Below are 15,912 nucleotides of genomic sequence, written 5' to 3' on the forward strand. Positions count from 1 at the left end.
AATTAATTCAGGATGGAGAGAGGGGAATCACAAGAGAAAAAAAAAAAAAAAAGAAAAGAAAAAGACTCTCTGACCCTTATTACTGTGTGATATCCAATGGCTATAATGTATGTAGCCAGGACTTAAACTGGAGGCTGGAAATCCTTATTCCTGCCTGAGCACTATGGCAGAAAAATCATGCTCTTTCCAGAAGGAGAGTATAAGAGTAAAGGAGGAGGATATTCCTTTCTTTCAGTACCCCGGTTCTAGTTAATCTCTAGCCCAGAAGTTACTCTGCTTGTTCATGAAGCTATTGTAAACTCCCTGTAGCCAAATGGCTTTTGAAAAAGTATTTTAATGATCAATTTATATAACTGTAATAAATTTGTGGTTTTAATAAAGAAACTTAATATTGAAGATACTAGAGGCATTTCTGTATTTGTGGGGATTTTCAAGATCACATGGTAAATATTGTTATTAAAAGACCTTATCAAGCCCCATCAGTCTGTCTGGCACAGCACAGGATGTGAAAACAAGCACTGAAAACTTCCAGCTCTAATAGACAGTGCAGTGCAGGGACAGGGAAACACAGGCACACTCCTAAAGGAATGGAAGGAGCAGACAGCTATCAGCAACTCTCTGCAATAAGAATCTCTATTGGTGATGCCAGAAACCCTACATTTGTACAGATCATCAAAAGAGAAGTTTCACATCCTAATTAATGTACTCTCAGCTTCACACATCTTGATCAACAAGCCCATGTTTGATCAACAAAGATTTTGGAGAGATACTGTTTTCACATCAGTGCTATTTGGTAGAGGAAAGACAAATACCAGTTGTTCTCATCCAAATTATATTTTAAAAAGCAATATTCCTTTTAATTTAGTATGTAACTAGTGACAAAAGCACCTTTATGTTGTGAAATAGCACAAAAAATTAGATTGCATCATGCCATGTTCAAATTTGTCAGCAGGCAGTGGGAACGAAGAATTGCTGGGCTTACAACCAGCTCTTTCCAGACTTACAAGAATCCTGTGGTTCTGAACTCCTTTCAGACTGTTCAGTGCATCCCTTATCATGATTTCTCTGCTACGTCTGCTTATGGGCAAATGGCCTCTCTCTGTAAGCTGAGCAACTCATGAAAGGATGATCACAACTCCCATGAAGTTTTTGAGCATTTGGGCCCTGAGATCTCCAATATAAAAAGCATATCCCAGCATTAATGAGAAAAACAAAATTGAAAATCAAAATTCTAATTGCCTTAAGTATTGGACTTAACTTTGATCTGGATCGTGCCTTCCCCAGAGCAATTATTCCTATGTCCAGGTCTCATGGCTGGAATCTAAATAACTTAGCTACGTGCAGTACTGTCACTTTGCACCTACCAGTCCTCCACACTTACTGAGGTATGAACAAGCTGCAATAAAAATCCTTTGTATTTTAAAACCAGTCTACCTCAATCAAAGGGTGCACAAAACTCACAAATGGACAGCTGCTCCATATGGTAACACATAGGGAATTTTCATTCTGTAAGTCTTTAGGAAGAATTCAGGCTCAACATTTTCAGTTTTGAAAACAGGGGAAGGAAGACTACAAAAGTGATTACACTCTTCCTCGGACTGTATTGGTAATGTGACCAACTTAAATTTCACCCAGTATTTTGGGGTATCAAGGTCATCAGGAAAGTTTAATGGTTTAGTATAAATGAAGACAACATACTTCTTTAAACAAATGAATATTCCAATGGAGAGTCTGAAACAAACCAGTGTTTAATCGATAACCTCAAGATTAAAATTACTTCAGTGCTGTATAGCCTAACTGCATAGAAATTCAGCACAAAATAAGAACTATTAATAAAAAGCTGAATTTTTATGATAAGGTAGTGCTCCAAAAGTCTTTTAAATCAATAGCTGTGTCACCTATATCTCACCAGGCTTTGATCTATATTGAATCAAATCTTTAACATGTATCTTGAATCATAGTAAAGAATTTTAGTTTGCCTGCAGGATGAATTCTAGGACAAGGAGCCTTTTAGCTTTATATATGGCCACAAACCCTCATATTAAAAACCACTTTGCTTTGTGCCCTTAAAAGAAAAGTGTGATTTGCAGCTGCTTTAATATGCAAGCCCATTTGAGAACTGGTCTATAAACTGTATGTCTGAATGACAGTAAATTTACAATGTCTGTTATTTGCTAAAGTAGCCCATGTTCAGTTTCAGTCTCTAAATGTAGGGTACTCTAAATTATGATGGAGATGTCGTGAGAAACTTGGCCGGGGGAGGTTAAAATCGGTATGAAACAGAAGTAAACGTGTTCTTTGACTTTCAGCTTCAGCTTTGCCTCTTCATGATCTGGTCACACTTCTCAATTTGACTTGCAGCAGTTCTCCCACAGATTCCATGGTCAAGAGAATCCCCCTACATGGCAATTAATTTTAGATAACTCCTTTTATCATTTGATAGACTCCTCTGCTCTGATCAAAGCCTAGTTTAACACGGACCTTCCGTGGGGTTGGACCATTTAATGAACGGGAGGAGGATTTCTAAGCGCTAGCACAATGCCTTTTACATTTACCCGCGCCTTAGGAGCACCCGCGGTTCCATCTCCGCACGGGGGGAGTTTCGGTGCATTTCTATCGAGCAGCCCCCGAGGCCGGGGCTTCCCGGGCGCTCTGCCCCCGCTGCGGGCGGGCCGTGCGGGGCTCAGTTTCGGTGCATTTCTATCGAGCAGCCCCCGAGGCCGGGGCTTCCCCGGCTCTGTGCCCCCGCTGCGGGCGGGCCGTGCGGGGCTCAGCGCAGGGCAGAGCCCGCCCGGGCGGCGGAGCGGGGCGGAGCGGGGCGGCCCCGGGCGGGGCGGGGGCACCGGGGCGCTCCTCCCTCCCCCGGGCACCGACGGCTCCGTCCCGCTGCCGCCGAAGCTCCCGGGAGGGCGTCGGGGCGAGCGGCGCGGAGTCGGGCCGGGTGCTGCGCGGCTGGGGAGAGCGGGAGGGCGTAGGCAGGAGGGGATAAAACCCGCTGTGTCGCCGCTGTGGCTGGGAGTCTCCCGCCTTCCCCGCTCCGCCGGTGCCGAGCTCCGGGCCTCAGCTCCGTTCCCGGGGGCAGCGGGGGAGCGCAGCGGAGCCGCTGCCGCGCTCCCGCGTCCCGCAACTTCCCCCGGAGCCCGGCGGAGCGCGGCATGCGGGGCAGGGGCTGCAGGCGGCGGCGGGGCCGGCATCGCGCTCCCCGGACATGAGGCGGCCATCGGAAGCTCCAGGTAACGCTGCCCGGCGGGGTGGCGGAGCAGACATCCCCCCGGTAGGCGCGATGGCGGGGACAGGGTCCGGAGGGGCTGGACTCGGGGCTGAGAGGGGCCGCGGGCGGAGCGAGCCGGTGCCTGCCTCCGCCACGGAACGGCGGCAGCGGCCGCGCCTGCCCGGGGAAGCCGGGCAGAGACCCCTCGGAATGGTTGTGGGTGCCCCCGGTCCGATGCCGCTTTAGCCTCTTCGGTGGCTGGGCTCTCCGAAACTTTGCCCTCCGCCGACTCCCGGTAGGAATCTGGGGCTGCAGCGGACAGTCCCCGCCGTGAGATTGGCAGGAGACTCCCCCCAAATCGTATGCAAGGGGGTTTCTGTGAAGTTTAGCCCTCAGATAATTTTTTGGAGGCGGTGAGGATCCTTCGCTGGCAACTAAACTTTCGTAAGATCTGACATTGCTTGGAGACTGGTTGCTGACACTGTAATAGGCACTGCCACTTATCATTGCATTTTTTCTTAATAATTTGCTGATCTCCTTAGCAACTGAAGTAATTTGCAAGGTTGAAGCTTCGTTGCAGCTTGATTTACAAAGTAGCATGGCAAAAGGGATGAATTTGTTGTTTCAGTGATGTGTATTTCCCTTGTACCCTGTCAGAGGGATAAGAGGTGCAGAGATGTTGACTTACATAGCTGGTACTGCTGTAAAGAGACTGTTGATTAGTCCAACCGAGGCTCTGTTGTGCATCACCCAGTTGTTCTTCTGTGTCTCAGTTTTCTTTAAGACAATCGAGTTACCGTGTTTTAAGAAAAACTATCTCTTCAAGGAAATTCAGTCTTTAGTGAGGGATTAGTGGGAGATGATCATTTTATCTGGCTAAGGTTACTTGGACAAATTAATCTCTAATTCAGCACGATTGAGGTCTAGCCAGATGCTGGCTGGAGGGAGCACTCCATTTGCCTTGCTGATCTCAGGATCAGCTTGCTGCAAATATGATGTAAAGCTGTTTTTTTCATCACTGTTAGGTCCTGCAGCAAGCACAGTGTAGCCCGGCTCAGGGATTTAGTCCAGTGTATCAAGACGCCTCCCAGATGTAGCTCACCAACAGTCTTTGCTGTTCAATCCATCATGTCACTAAATCTCATGGATTACGATGTTTGGGTAATCTGTGTCTGTTGAGTCAGAGATGCTGAGCGCAGCTGTCAGGAAGATTTGATGCAGAGTGCCTTTTCCACTCAGGAGTGATAAAGGCAGAGTAGAGCCTGGAGACTGAGGCGAGGTGGCCGAATATTTCCTCTGACAGTATCACACACACACAAGGAATGCGAGTTTATGCAGACCTTCCTTAAAAATGTAACTTTTAAAAATACTAATTGCATAGGGTGCCATTAGTCTGTATGTAATTAATGGCTTTATCATGTACTTGGACAGGATTCATAAAGTTGGGACTAAAAGCATGAATAATTATACTTGTATAATGTTGTTGTTATCATTTAATAAAACCCCATTCTAAAAACCACTTTGACTTCTGAGTTCATGAGGAACCTTTGTCAAATGTCATGCCAGAAAAAAAAATAGAGCTGTGAGAAAACAAACACCCAAGCCATCATTTTTTTTTACATTTATTTCATGTATTGTTAGGATTAGTACAGCCCTAATTCATCTGATATGTAAACTGATATAGGGGAGAGCACCTGTGTGAACATCAGAAGTCAGTGAGAGGTGCAGAGATGTATTATTGTCTTGTGGGCTGCTGAGATTGGAGCAAGCCTCAAGAGAAGACAATCACAGGAGATGTGGTGCAAGGGAAGGAGGTAGGGCATGTAGAAATGGTGTGAACCTTCTGGAGGATCAACAGAGGTCTTTAATGTTTTCAAGTGCTTGATCTCTTAGAGGCTCAGCACTATTCCTGCAGTAGTACAGCAGGCAGCAGGATTGTGTGCAAATACTTGCATTTTCACTGTGCAGAAAGTACCAGCCAGATGTGGACTGTTTGCATCACCAATGTACTGGAAAATGCTTTACAGTAAGAATGACATCTACCAATCCAATTTTTTTTAACAGTGAAAGGACTAATAGTAGTGTTTGCAAAATATCATTCCAGTGAATTGTGAATTCCAGTCCAATTCACTCTTAAATTAACAGATGTGCTACATAAGGATTTTTAGCAAGGTCTCAAATGAACTGGGAGAGGTAGTTTGGTATACAGATTCCATTGGAGAAACAGCAATAAGCCTGAAGGTACTTACAGAGGATAAGAAAACTGCTGTAGATATTACTAATGTCACATTAGTGAGAGAGAGAGCCCAGAAGAAGGAGAAAGGAGTATTTAGGACATTAGTTGATCTTCAGGTGGTAACTGATGTTGAGACTGTATGTTGCCCAGCAGCCCCCTTTTCCTAGGTCTGAGTGCTCATTACTTTTAAAAACAAAGCAACAAACAACCCCCTCAGAAATAAACAAAAGACAGGAACAAACACATTAAAAAGTTCAAAACAAGAACTGAATCCTTAGCTTCTCTTGAATGTGATTGGTTGTAGTCAATTTTGCTGTTTCTGACCACAGAGGATTTTCCTTATGATAGCAGGATATGTCCCACCTTTCTTGAAGAGTTGAGAAGCATGTGCACCATTACTGTTCAGATAAATAATCTCAGGGAGTAATGTGGTTTTGGCACTGAACTTAAAATATTGCATTTTAACATCACAAAAGAATTATTTCTTTGAACAGAATTCAAGAACAAAACTCCCAGCCATGTCCTTCACTTTACTATAATCAGAAAAGGTATCTACCCTGCTCATTCAGAAATATTGGTGAGGTGCTTGGCCAAAGTCTGTTGGCACACATTAGCTAATAGTATTCAATAACAATATCTCTCTTGAGAAAATACGCAATATTGAAATTTGTAAAATAAAGTCTTCTCTAAGACCTGAAGTAGTGCTCCTGGGATGAAACAAAATGCCAGATTTTTTAATATAGGGCTTGTTGCTGGCTTTGTTCTTCTTGCCACTTAACACATTACAACCCAGAAATGTTTATGCAGGCATTTTGAGTAAGTTCAAATGATCACATACCGTATAAATATTTATGTTAAACATTCTTGGCTTTGCAGAGCATCCTGGGTAGTTTGTGCAGTAGATATGGGGAACACAGGTTGAAGAGCAGGGTGCAGCTCAAATTCCTTCTCTCCAAAAGAGCAAAGAACCTGTTGGGAATGTAGGCGCTACACTGTGTGTTGGCCATGGAAAGGAACTGCTCATCAGAGTACTCTAAATATTCTTGTGTGTTCTGTGGTATGTTTAGGATTTCTGTAATCTGGATTTGCCCACACAGACAAGTCAAGTTATCTGGAACAGTTTTCATTTTGCTACTCCAGTGAGCTTTGAAAATGAACAATCCAGTTTTTAGACCTTGCAAACTGTTTTTACTCCTTAGAACTGAAAGGTATTATGCTGATGTGCACCAGTGACTGATCTGTGTCTTCCCATGGGATTTGGTTGCAGACTAGCTTGGCGTTTCTGATGAGATAATTGTAGGCATGGACAGAAGCAAACATGCAAGGTTACCTAGTGTATTAAATTTGGTAACCCTTACAAACCTGAGCATTGATCCAGTACATCCCATTCAGAGTATCTCCAGGATCACAGTTATTTTCAGCATGGGAAATGATTTTTTTAAGTGCCATTCACTTGTTGCAAGTGCAGTTACATTAAAAATTAGGCTGCATAGCTTGCAGAATCAGGCATTCACACATTAGTGGGAAAGGCAACCTTTGCAGCAGCTGTTCATCTCCTGTTTTGTGGATGCTTTATAATCCAGTCTTCAGGTGCACGGTTTTATGGTAATGTAGATTTCAGATACCTTGTTTCATGCAGTAGACTAACTAAATGAGCAATTACTAAATACCTTTTTCATCTGCCAGGGTTTTTGCATTGTTCCTTATGTCTGTATACCATACAAATTCACACTGTGGTACATAATTATTTTTGATGGCAGTTTCTCTAATGCTTCACCCTCTTCAAGAACTTGTATCTATTAATTGTTGCTGTAGACTACCTAACTAGCAAAAACAAGTAAGGAGCTTAGGACTGATTAAAAAATACTGCTTTGAATTCCTAACTTTCCATTGAAAACCCCATGCAGTTAGAAGGTTCAGGATTTAAGAGCCTAGAAGAGTTTATGAATCCTGGTATTAAACTTTAATTCAAACCAATCAATTTTTTTTTTACAATATTTCTATAGCTAAAACCATGTTAGTGTATCCCTTGTATAAACAAGGTATCCCTGTGCAATCAGAAGTGCCAGACAGAGTCACAGCATTTTGACCCTCATCTCAGCATTTCTCAGATCAGTCCTTCCCAAATTTAACATGCAGAGGTTCCTTATTTTATAAGTGCCAAGCTGGTGGCTATAATATGTTCATTATTTTGTAGTAGTCACCAGTTCACATAGTTTGCCTGATCTCACAGGAATTTTGTGGCAAAGGCTAGGGCAGCTGCAGTTCTCAGGGATAAGGATTTATCAAGCTCTTGATGTAATCACCCATTCTTTTCCCTGTTCTTCCTCCACAGTGTCAGGAAAGGTTTGGGGGAACATTGAACAATCCTGTAACCAAGGACTGTATATAAAATCTAAAATAGAAAGAAAAATGTAATTCTGACACTTCAGTTTTGAACAGTTGACTTGGCAGTCTTGCAATTCTCTTAATGTTTTTTCCTTTTTTTTTTTTTTTTTTTTGGAATTCAAACAAAGCCAATGCATATATAAGTTCTTGTGAAAAGTGAAATGTCCCATTCTCCCATGCTGCCTTCATATTTCTTCTTTTAGTGGGTCATTAGATAATTCAGCTCTTTAGTTTCATAGCACATCTTCTGCCACTTGACTTAGGAGTAGATTTGTCAGCTGAAGACAGCAGCCTGACAGATTGGCAGAGGGTTACAGAAGAGGGGAATAAAGAACTGAGGAGGAGTGAAATTTTTTGCTTTTTGCATATATTAATTAATTGCATCGGTAGTCTTAGGTTCTTAAGTGGCAGATGTAAATTCCCTGGAGAGATGTGCTCTAAGTTTTACCTCCTGAAACTCTTGTTTGTCTTCTGCTTAGACCTCTTCTTTCTCTTTACACCCTTCTCATCTGTTTTTCCAGTCTCATATGCCTTAACTGACTTCTGCATCCCCAGACTACCTCCTCCTCAGTTTCTTTAGTGACAGTGATGATGCTCCATTAGCACCCACCTCCCCTGGTTTTGCTTTTCCTTCGCTATGTGTCTCTTACCCTTCTTTCTCTCCCCTTCTTTCACTACCCCTCTGCCCTGCTGCCCTCCACTGTGTAGGTCTTGATTTAAATTTTTTTGCCCTCAAACTCATCTTTTCTTCATCCATCTTGCATCATCAGAGAATATTCTTCTTTTATTTTCCTCCTTTCCATCTGAGCCTGCTTCTTTTTCCTCATCCCACTGTCCAGAGGCTCCTGGCCACAGCCACTATCAGCAGTGCAGAGCAGACATTGCAGGGTTTGCCCTGCTCAGATGCTGCTCCAACATGTGGGTGAGACTGGAGAAATGAGTTTGAGGATAATAACGTGGGGGCTGAATACCACATATGAAGTTTGAAGGGGTGACAATAATCAATGCAGATGAGCTCACCTGTGAATTTACTGGAAAACTCTAAACAGGTACCAGGGAGAGCAAGAATCAACAGAAATGTTTATTCCTCTGCTATGTATGTCTACATTTTCTCAGAAGATGGTAAAAAGCGTAACCCTTAGCACAGAATCTCTACTGTGCCAAATCTTACATCCCTGTTTCAAACAATACTGACTGTAAAATATTCTCTGAAATACTCTGAAAATAGTATGGTTGGGGTTTTTATATCTACATACGAGCAAAATAATTTTTTCTTTACTATGTTTTGAGAAAGAGCTGACTCATCCTTACTGAATGGTCCCAAAACTTATGCCTGAGGTAAGGACTTCATAGATTTCTTCCTCATTACTTGTACTGGCAAAGGTAAAAGAAACAGAATACAAAATATTGTTATTGAACAACTTTAATAACTTTCAAAATAGGCTGTTGCTACCTGAACCATAGGTTACTAAATTAAAAGAAAAGAAAGGAAAGAAATTCATATGACATTTAAAGCTAGAAAGGCTGAGAAAATTCTTTGCTTGAAAATGTGTGACATTTTCTGATTATAAAGAAAAGCATGTTATAACTGCTTCCCACTTGACAAGAAAAAAAACATTTTAGGATGAGGCTTTTTCTTTCTTCTGGGAATTCTATCTCTGTTGGTTTGGAAACAGGTAGGGGTTGCCGTTGCCAAGTCATGCTCCACAGAGGAACATTTCCAATTTTTTTTTAAATGAACTGTCAGAAATTGCATTACTTTGTCGACTGAAGAATAGTTGCATTCTTTTTGAAGACAAAAAATACTGTATCTAAAGTGTATACATTGACACATGAATGCAGAATTTCATGTTTACATAAAACAACGATGTTAAGTTTACATCACCTTAGAACTAGATTATACCATTAATTGTATGAAACCCTAAGGATTAATTCCCTGTATTTTTCAAAAGCCATAAGAAATCATGCAGGGTGTGAATGGTAAATGTTAACGTGCTGTACCTGTGTATCCCTCTTTTGACAGCAACGAGTGCAAAGCTAACTGCACAAGTCATCTGTGGCAAGGAGCACTGGGAGACAGCTAAAAGACAGTGACAATGTCTTTAAACTGGTGGACACTTCCTACTCGACTTGGAGTTGTTAGAGCGAGCTGCAGAGGACTCGTATGCCTCTTGGTGTTCACTGTGAGTGTTTGTGGCAGTGCCCCAGGGATGTGTCCAGCAGCCTGCATCTGTGCCAGTGATATCATCAGCTGCACTAATAAGAACCTCACTCGAGTGCCAGGAAATCTTTATAAATGTATGAAAAGGCTGGATCTGAGTTATAACAGAATTGGGATTTTGGAGCCTGAATGGGTCCCAGTGCTGTCTGAGAAACTGAACACTTTAATAGTCAATCATAATAGCATTAGCAGCATTAGCACTGGAAGCTTTTCCACAACTCCAAATCTGAAGTATCTGGACTTGTCATCCAACAGCCTGAAAACGCTGGGCAGCCCTGTGTTTCAGGAGCTAAAGGAGTTGGAAGTTCTCCTGCTGTACAACAATCAAATAACACAGATCGAGTCCTTAGCCTTTGGAGGATTGTACAAATTACAGAAACTGTACCTAAGCTACAACTTGGTCTCGCATTTCCCACTGGACTTATATGTTGGAAAATATAAACTGACAGACCTTGTGTTGCTGGACATTTCCTTTAATCACATCCAGACGATGCCTGTTCAGCGCCTGAGTTCAGTGCCAGCCAAACAACTTAGTGGAATTTATCTTCATGGCAACCCATTCTATTGTGACTGTGTCCTATACTCCATGCTAGTCTTCTGGTATCAAAGGCATTTCAGCTCAGTCGTGGACTTCAAAAATGAGTACAGCTGTTTGTTGCAGTCAGACCCAAGAGATCATAATGCACTGCCTTTACTGCACGACAGCGGTATGAATTGCTCTGAAAGTACCGTCAACAGCTCTTTCCAAGCCTTTGGGTTTATTCATGATGCCCAGGTTGGTGACAGGCTGATAGTACACTGTGACAGCAGAATCAGCGATATGGGCACGCAGTTTGTATGGGTTAGCCCAGACAATAGATTGCTGGAGCCAGACAGGGACACCGATAACTTCAAGGTGTTTCCTAATGGCAGCCTGGAGATAACAGATGCCCAGCTAGAGAACTCAGGGCTGTATTCCTGCATTGCAATAAATAAGAAAAGACTATTAAATGAAACCGTAGAGGTCAGAATAAATGTTAGCAATTTCACAGCGAACAGGTCCCACGCTCATGAAGCATTTAATACAGCTTTTACCACCCTTGCTGCCTGTGTGGCCAGTATTATTTTAGTGCTGCTGTATCTCTATCTGACCCCCTGCCCATGTCAATGTAAGGCAAAAAAGAGGAAGAGGAAGCTGAACCAAAGCAGTGCCCACCCGTCCATACTGAATTCCGCACTGCCGCAGGAGCTGCCAGCCGACGAGAAGAAGGCCAGCACCGGTAAACGGGTGGTTTTCCTGGAACCCGTGCACGAACCAAAACAGAGTCAGAATGGGAAAGTAAAACTGTTCCCCAATGACAGTGTCATTACAGAGAGCATTTTAAAAACTACTCGAACAAAATCCGACTCTGACTCTGTCAACTCTGTGTTCTCAGATACACCTTTCATGCCGCCAGCTTAGTTTGCTGCCTGTGTTTGTATCATGCAGTTCCATTTCTGAATACCTCCTTTGCCTGTAGCAAACCATCAGGACAAACAAATAAAAAGAGATTAAATGTTTTAAAAAAAGGTATATTTTGTCAGTCCTTGAACTGCGTCTCCTCTCTGTACGGGCCATGCAGCAGGGATAGCTCGTTCGGGAAAAGCAAAGAGCTTGTCATTACTGTGAATGGTTTTAATGCAAGCTCAGCCTCAGTTTTACTCTCTGGTCCATACACAGCAATTTCTCATGCATGTTTAGAGACACTTCCAGTGCATACAGCTGACTCTGCAGAGGCAGAGGCTGACCCCTATGCAACACCCATTCATGCTGATAACTCAGCTCTTCTGAAGTATGCACAGAAGCAGCTTATGGGTAAGGAGAAAAATGTCCAGACTTCCTGCTATTCCTTTCATAGCCTCATAAAATCTTTACATAAAATCACTACAGGAAAAAAGTCATGATTTTTCTTGGACTGCTTGGCACAAAAGGATTGAATTTGCCACCAGAACACCTAGCAGCACTGGGTAAATGTTTGTGGCTTTCAGCTGATAACGTATTTGCAAATAATTGCTTGAAAACATTAAATGAGGGGCATCGTAATAATTTTATTCAAAACATAGTCATGAGATTACTTGTGAAATGTGTTTGTATTTGTTTATAAATGTTTAATGTAATGAAAACGGGTAAAAGTTAATATGCTACCTTTGCAGTTGCCTCAGTCAAAAAATGAAAGTTGTCAGGCATGAGGACATAAAAATCAGCAGTAACTTTTTAAGCTGTGATAACTGGATTAATTATAACCAATTGTCTTAACCTTTGCTGCTCACTGTATGCTTGGCATCACATGTGGTAAATAAATCTGCCACCATCATCAGGGCTTCTGCTTCATCTTAGGGGTGAGTGACTTCTCTTCAAAGATAAGTGTGAAATCAGGGAATTTTTTTTTTTTTTTTCAGTGGCACACAGTTTCTGGAGCCTTATTAAACTTGACCCCAGAGTTTTTTCTTAAAAGAGGAAATGCAGTATTTGGACAAATCCATTAAATATAAAAGACTTTACACACTCTGAATTCAGAAAACACAGATTGTACCTAGACTTGGCCCTTGTCTGTATTATACTGCTTGTTTTCTTGCGTGTATCACAGTCAAAGTTTATGAGTCTGGTAAAACTGACCTGGACTTGTTATGTAATATGGGTTGCATGGAGCATGTATTGTAATGAGCATTCTGTTCTATTAGCTTTTTCTTTTTCTGTTATATGTACCCCCACCCCTCCCCCCTTTTTTTTTTAAGCTTGTATACCTTGAGGCTGGGCTGGACTTTTCCAATCTTCCTCATATTGATAAGTAGCAACTTCAAAGCAATTTCTCAGTAATTACAGCTTACCAAAGACAAGTAAATAGAGCATGTCTGTCTCATTCTATTTTGGGGGAATATACTAAAAGGGTAAAGGATAAACAAAATCAGAATCAAAGGGCTACATGGTATGGCAACCGTAATTTATTTTCAAGCAGCTTACTGTAACAGCCACTTGCCATTTTTTGTGATTTATTTTGAGAGGCGTGTCAACATGCTAAAGCTTATATCTGGCTGAGCCAAAGATATTGATTTGCTACGGAGAAATCCTGATGTAGCTAATTGTTTGAAGACAAGCTATCTGACAAACAGATTAGTTCAGGAAGCAGTGTCTCTGTATTGTGTACAAAGTATGTGGAATTATAAAAAAGCTGGAGACATTAATTCAGATTCAGGGAAATGGAAAATGGAAATTATTTTTCTAGGTAGAGGATAATAAATATTGAGGAGAGGAAGATGAACAGAAGTTTGGGTCTTTTATTTTACATTATCTGTGTAAATTTTAAAATAGCTTCTGCTGTCAAGCAGGACAGTGTCCCTTCATAAAGCTCTTTCCCTCTTTCAGCTGTGTATATGCAGTAACTCAAAATCTATATTTTTACATATAAAGTAGGATGAAAAAACAGTGTCTTTGCTGAAATCAGGTTGAGTCATCTGTCACTGTGGCAAAGGTTTGACATTGTGTCCTTCTCAAAGACTTTTTTTCCCCTACAGTTTTACTAAGCTGCGTGATTTCCTACTATTTCACATGTGTGGTTGGCGAGCGAGTGGATGTCCTCTGTGTTGTGCAAGGAGATGATGGGTGACCCAGGGCCCAAGGGCTGAAATGGTGGTGGGGCAGGGTGGGAGGCAGAGAGACAAGCTCCCTGCAGACACTTGTGCAGATCAGTTACAGCTCTGGGCAGATGTTACGCTCTCTTGTCATACATCAAGTTGATTGACCCAGATTTCAGTGTTTACACAAGAGCGCGGATGGTCAGTTCCAAATTGGGCAGGAAAAGGGAACAGGCAGTTGTCAGGCTGGCTGGGAGGCTGGCACACTTCTCCTTAGAGCTGCAGCTGAGCAGGTGAACTCCACTGCTTTTTCTAGCACAGGGCAGTGGAAGTATCACGTGTCAAACTCACCAAGCATGTTAAATCTGTGTGGTAGCCCTGAACAAAAAAAGGTACAGATCATTCAGCCTTTCATCCACAGGGCTGCTGCCCTGCAGCAAAACCATGGGGATTTGTGGGATCAGAGTAATCCTGACAGATGACTGGAGAAGCTGAGCATTGATCTAAACAGCAGATATTCACTGTGACTATTAACTGTCTGTATTTTACTGACTCCTTCAAAGTGCTCACAGTTCAAACCATGAGTATGAACAAGGTGGTAAAAACAAAGATTTGAAAAAGGTGGCTTTTTTGCTCCTTCTTTACATTATCATAGTCTCATGAGTTCAGTAGGTTTAATTAAGTTTAATGAAGATTTTTAATCATTAATGAATATTTGTCTGTAGCCCCAGTCGCCTCTTCCCTTGGAAGGCTGTGGAAAGCCACTGCAGCTCATCAGTTCCTCTCCTCCCACAGCAGTGTGTGTGAGCCCCATCAGGGCTGTGAGCAGGGAGCTGGTGCTGCCATCCAGCTCTGGGGCCTTGCAGCACCCTGCTTGTCACATGGGCAGCAGTGGCTGCCCAATGCCTCACCTGCAGCTCCACTGGGGTCTGATCTCCTGGAAAGGCTTTGTTGACAGACCTGTCTTACAACCATGTCTTCCCCATTAACCTGTGTCCTGGATTTCCCATTGATGCTTCCAGCAACTACAAAAAAGCTGAATGATACTTTTAATGCAGAGAGAGTGCAGTTCTGTGAGGTGCTGAATGCTCTGGCACCAGTCCAGACGCACTCTTAAAATGGGTTTGCAGTAAGCAGAGGTACCCAGCTACCGGCAAAAATTCTGTGACTGGGCATGGGGTCACTCGCTGCCTGTGCAAGATGCCTGGAGTGAGATATTCCCCACCATGCTCTGCTGACCCCAGGTGCTTTTGCTCTCCCTTGTCCTCTTTCCAGATCCTGAGACTCTGCTATACAAGGGCATAGGCAGAGCTCTAAGCTTTATTTTAACACTGTCTTTTTTGTGGAGGCTCCTTTGAATCTATGTCCTCCACTGCTTTAATGATGGTAAGCCGCTTTTCTCCTACTCAAGGGCCTATTACATTGGTTACAGCTGTCTCATGGATCAAAAATAAGGATAATGTCTGCAGGCAGCTCTGGGAAATTATGTCCTTGCCTCTGTGTGTTTCCAGTACCACACATGCCTGCAGGCATCAGCTTTTGTGGAGTGTGTTGGAAACAAGTCATGTAAAGCCAGCATGAAACCTCTCAGGTCAGTCTAGAGTGCAGCAACAGCACAACCACACTGTCCCTGTGTTCTCTACCTGTAGTGGCAGGAGACAGGTAAAGCTGCTTGCTGGTCATCTCTTCTGACCGTGGTAAGATTCAGTGTCTGACTCAGAGCACCTCACTAACAACACACACAATATCTGACTTCCCCTCAAATCCACTGAGCAGCTGCCATCCCTGCTGGGAGCTGAGGGTGAACCAAAGTGCTTTCCTGACAGTGACCTTTAATCTGCAGTTAGGTATGTTAGCCAGTACTACGTGCTTTATCCCCATAAGATACCTCCTGCTTGCTAGGCAAGTGGTGCTCCAGGTTAGTAATGTGTCTGTCTCCTCAGCATCACTGCTTCAAAAAGTCAGATTTCTAAGGACTGCTAGTTTTTGAGTGTCAGAGAACTAACAGATTATATAGCTCATTCTTCTCAACAGCCAAAACCCTGAGGCAAAATTGCAAATAAACCAAGAACTTTAATTAGGATTTCACAAGATGATTTTTCCCCTCTAGAATAAATCAACCTCCTTTGGAATACTTTTATAGCTTGTCTACAGCTTATTCCTATGCACCTCTCGTATCTCTGAACTGGATGAAAGCAAACCAACCTTTATGAGCCAAATCCCACTGTTGTGGTCATCTCAAAAGTGATGCAGCAGTGACACTCC

The 15,912-nt window shown here is 42.7% G+C and overlaps 1 protein-coding gene across 1 annotated transcript; it reads left to right on the forward strand.

Moving 5' to 3' along the window:
* Window positions 1-3,139: 3,139 nt before the first annotated feature.
* On the forward strand, window positions 3,140-11,606 carry AMIGO2 (adhesion molecule with Ig like domain 2). The gene is made up of 2 exons (XM_063155166.1): window positions 3,140-3,233; window positions 9,859-11,606. The coding sequence occupies exon 2, from the start codon at window positions 9,932-9,934 to the stop codon at window positions 11,495-11,497; it is 1,566 nt and encodes a 521-aa protein (XP_063011236.1). The 5' UTR covers window positions 3,140-3,233; window positions 9,859-9,931; the 3' UTR covers window positions 11,498-11,606.
* The last annotated feature ends 4,306 nt before the right edge of the window (window positions 11,607-15,912 follow it).

Source organism: Melospiza melodia, chromosome 4, assembly GCF_035770615.1.
Source record: "Melospiza melodia melodia isolate bMelMel2 chromosome 4, bMelMel2.pri, whole genome shotgun sequence".
Taxonomy (NCBI): domain Eukaryota; kingdom Metazoa; phylum Chordata; class Aves; order Passeriformes; family Passerellidae; genus Melospiza; species Melospiza melodia.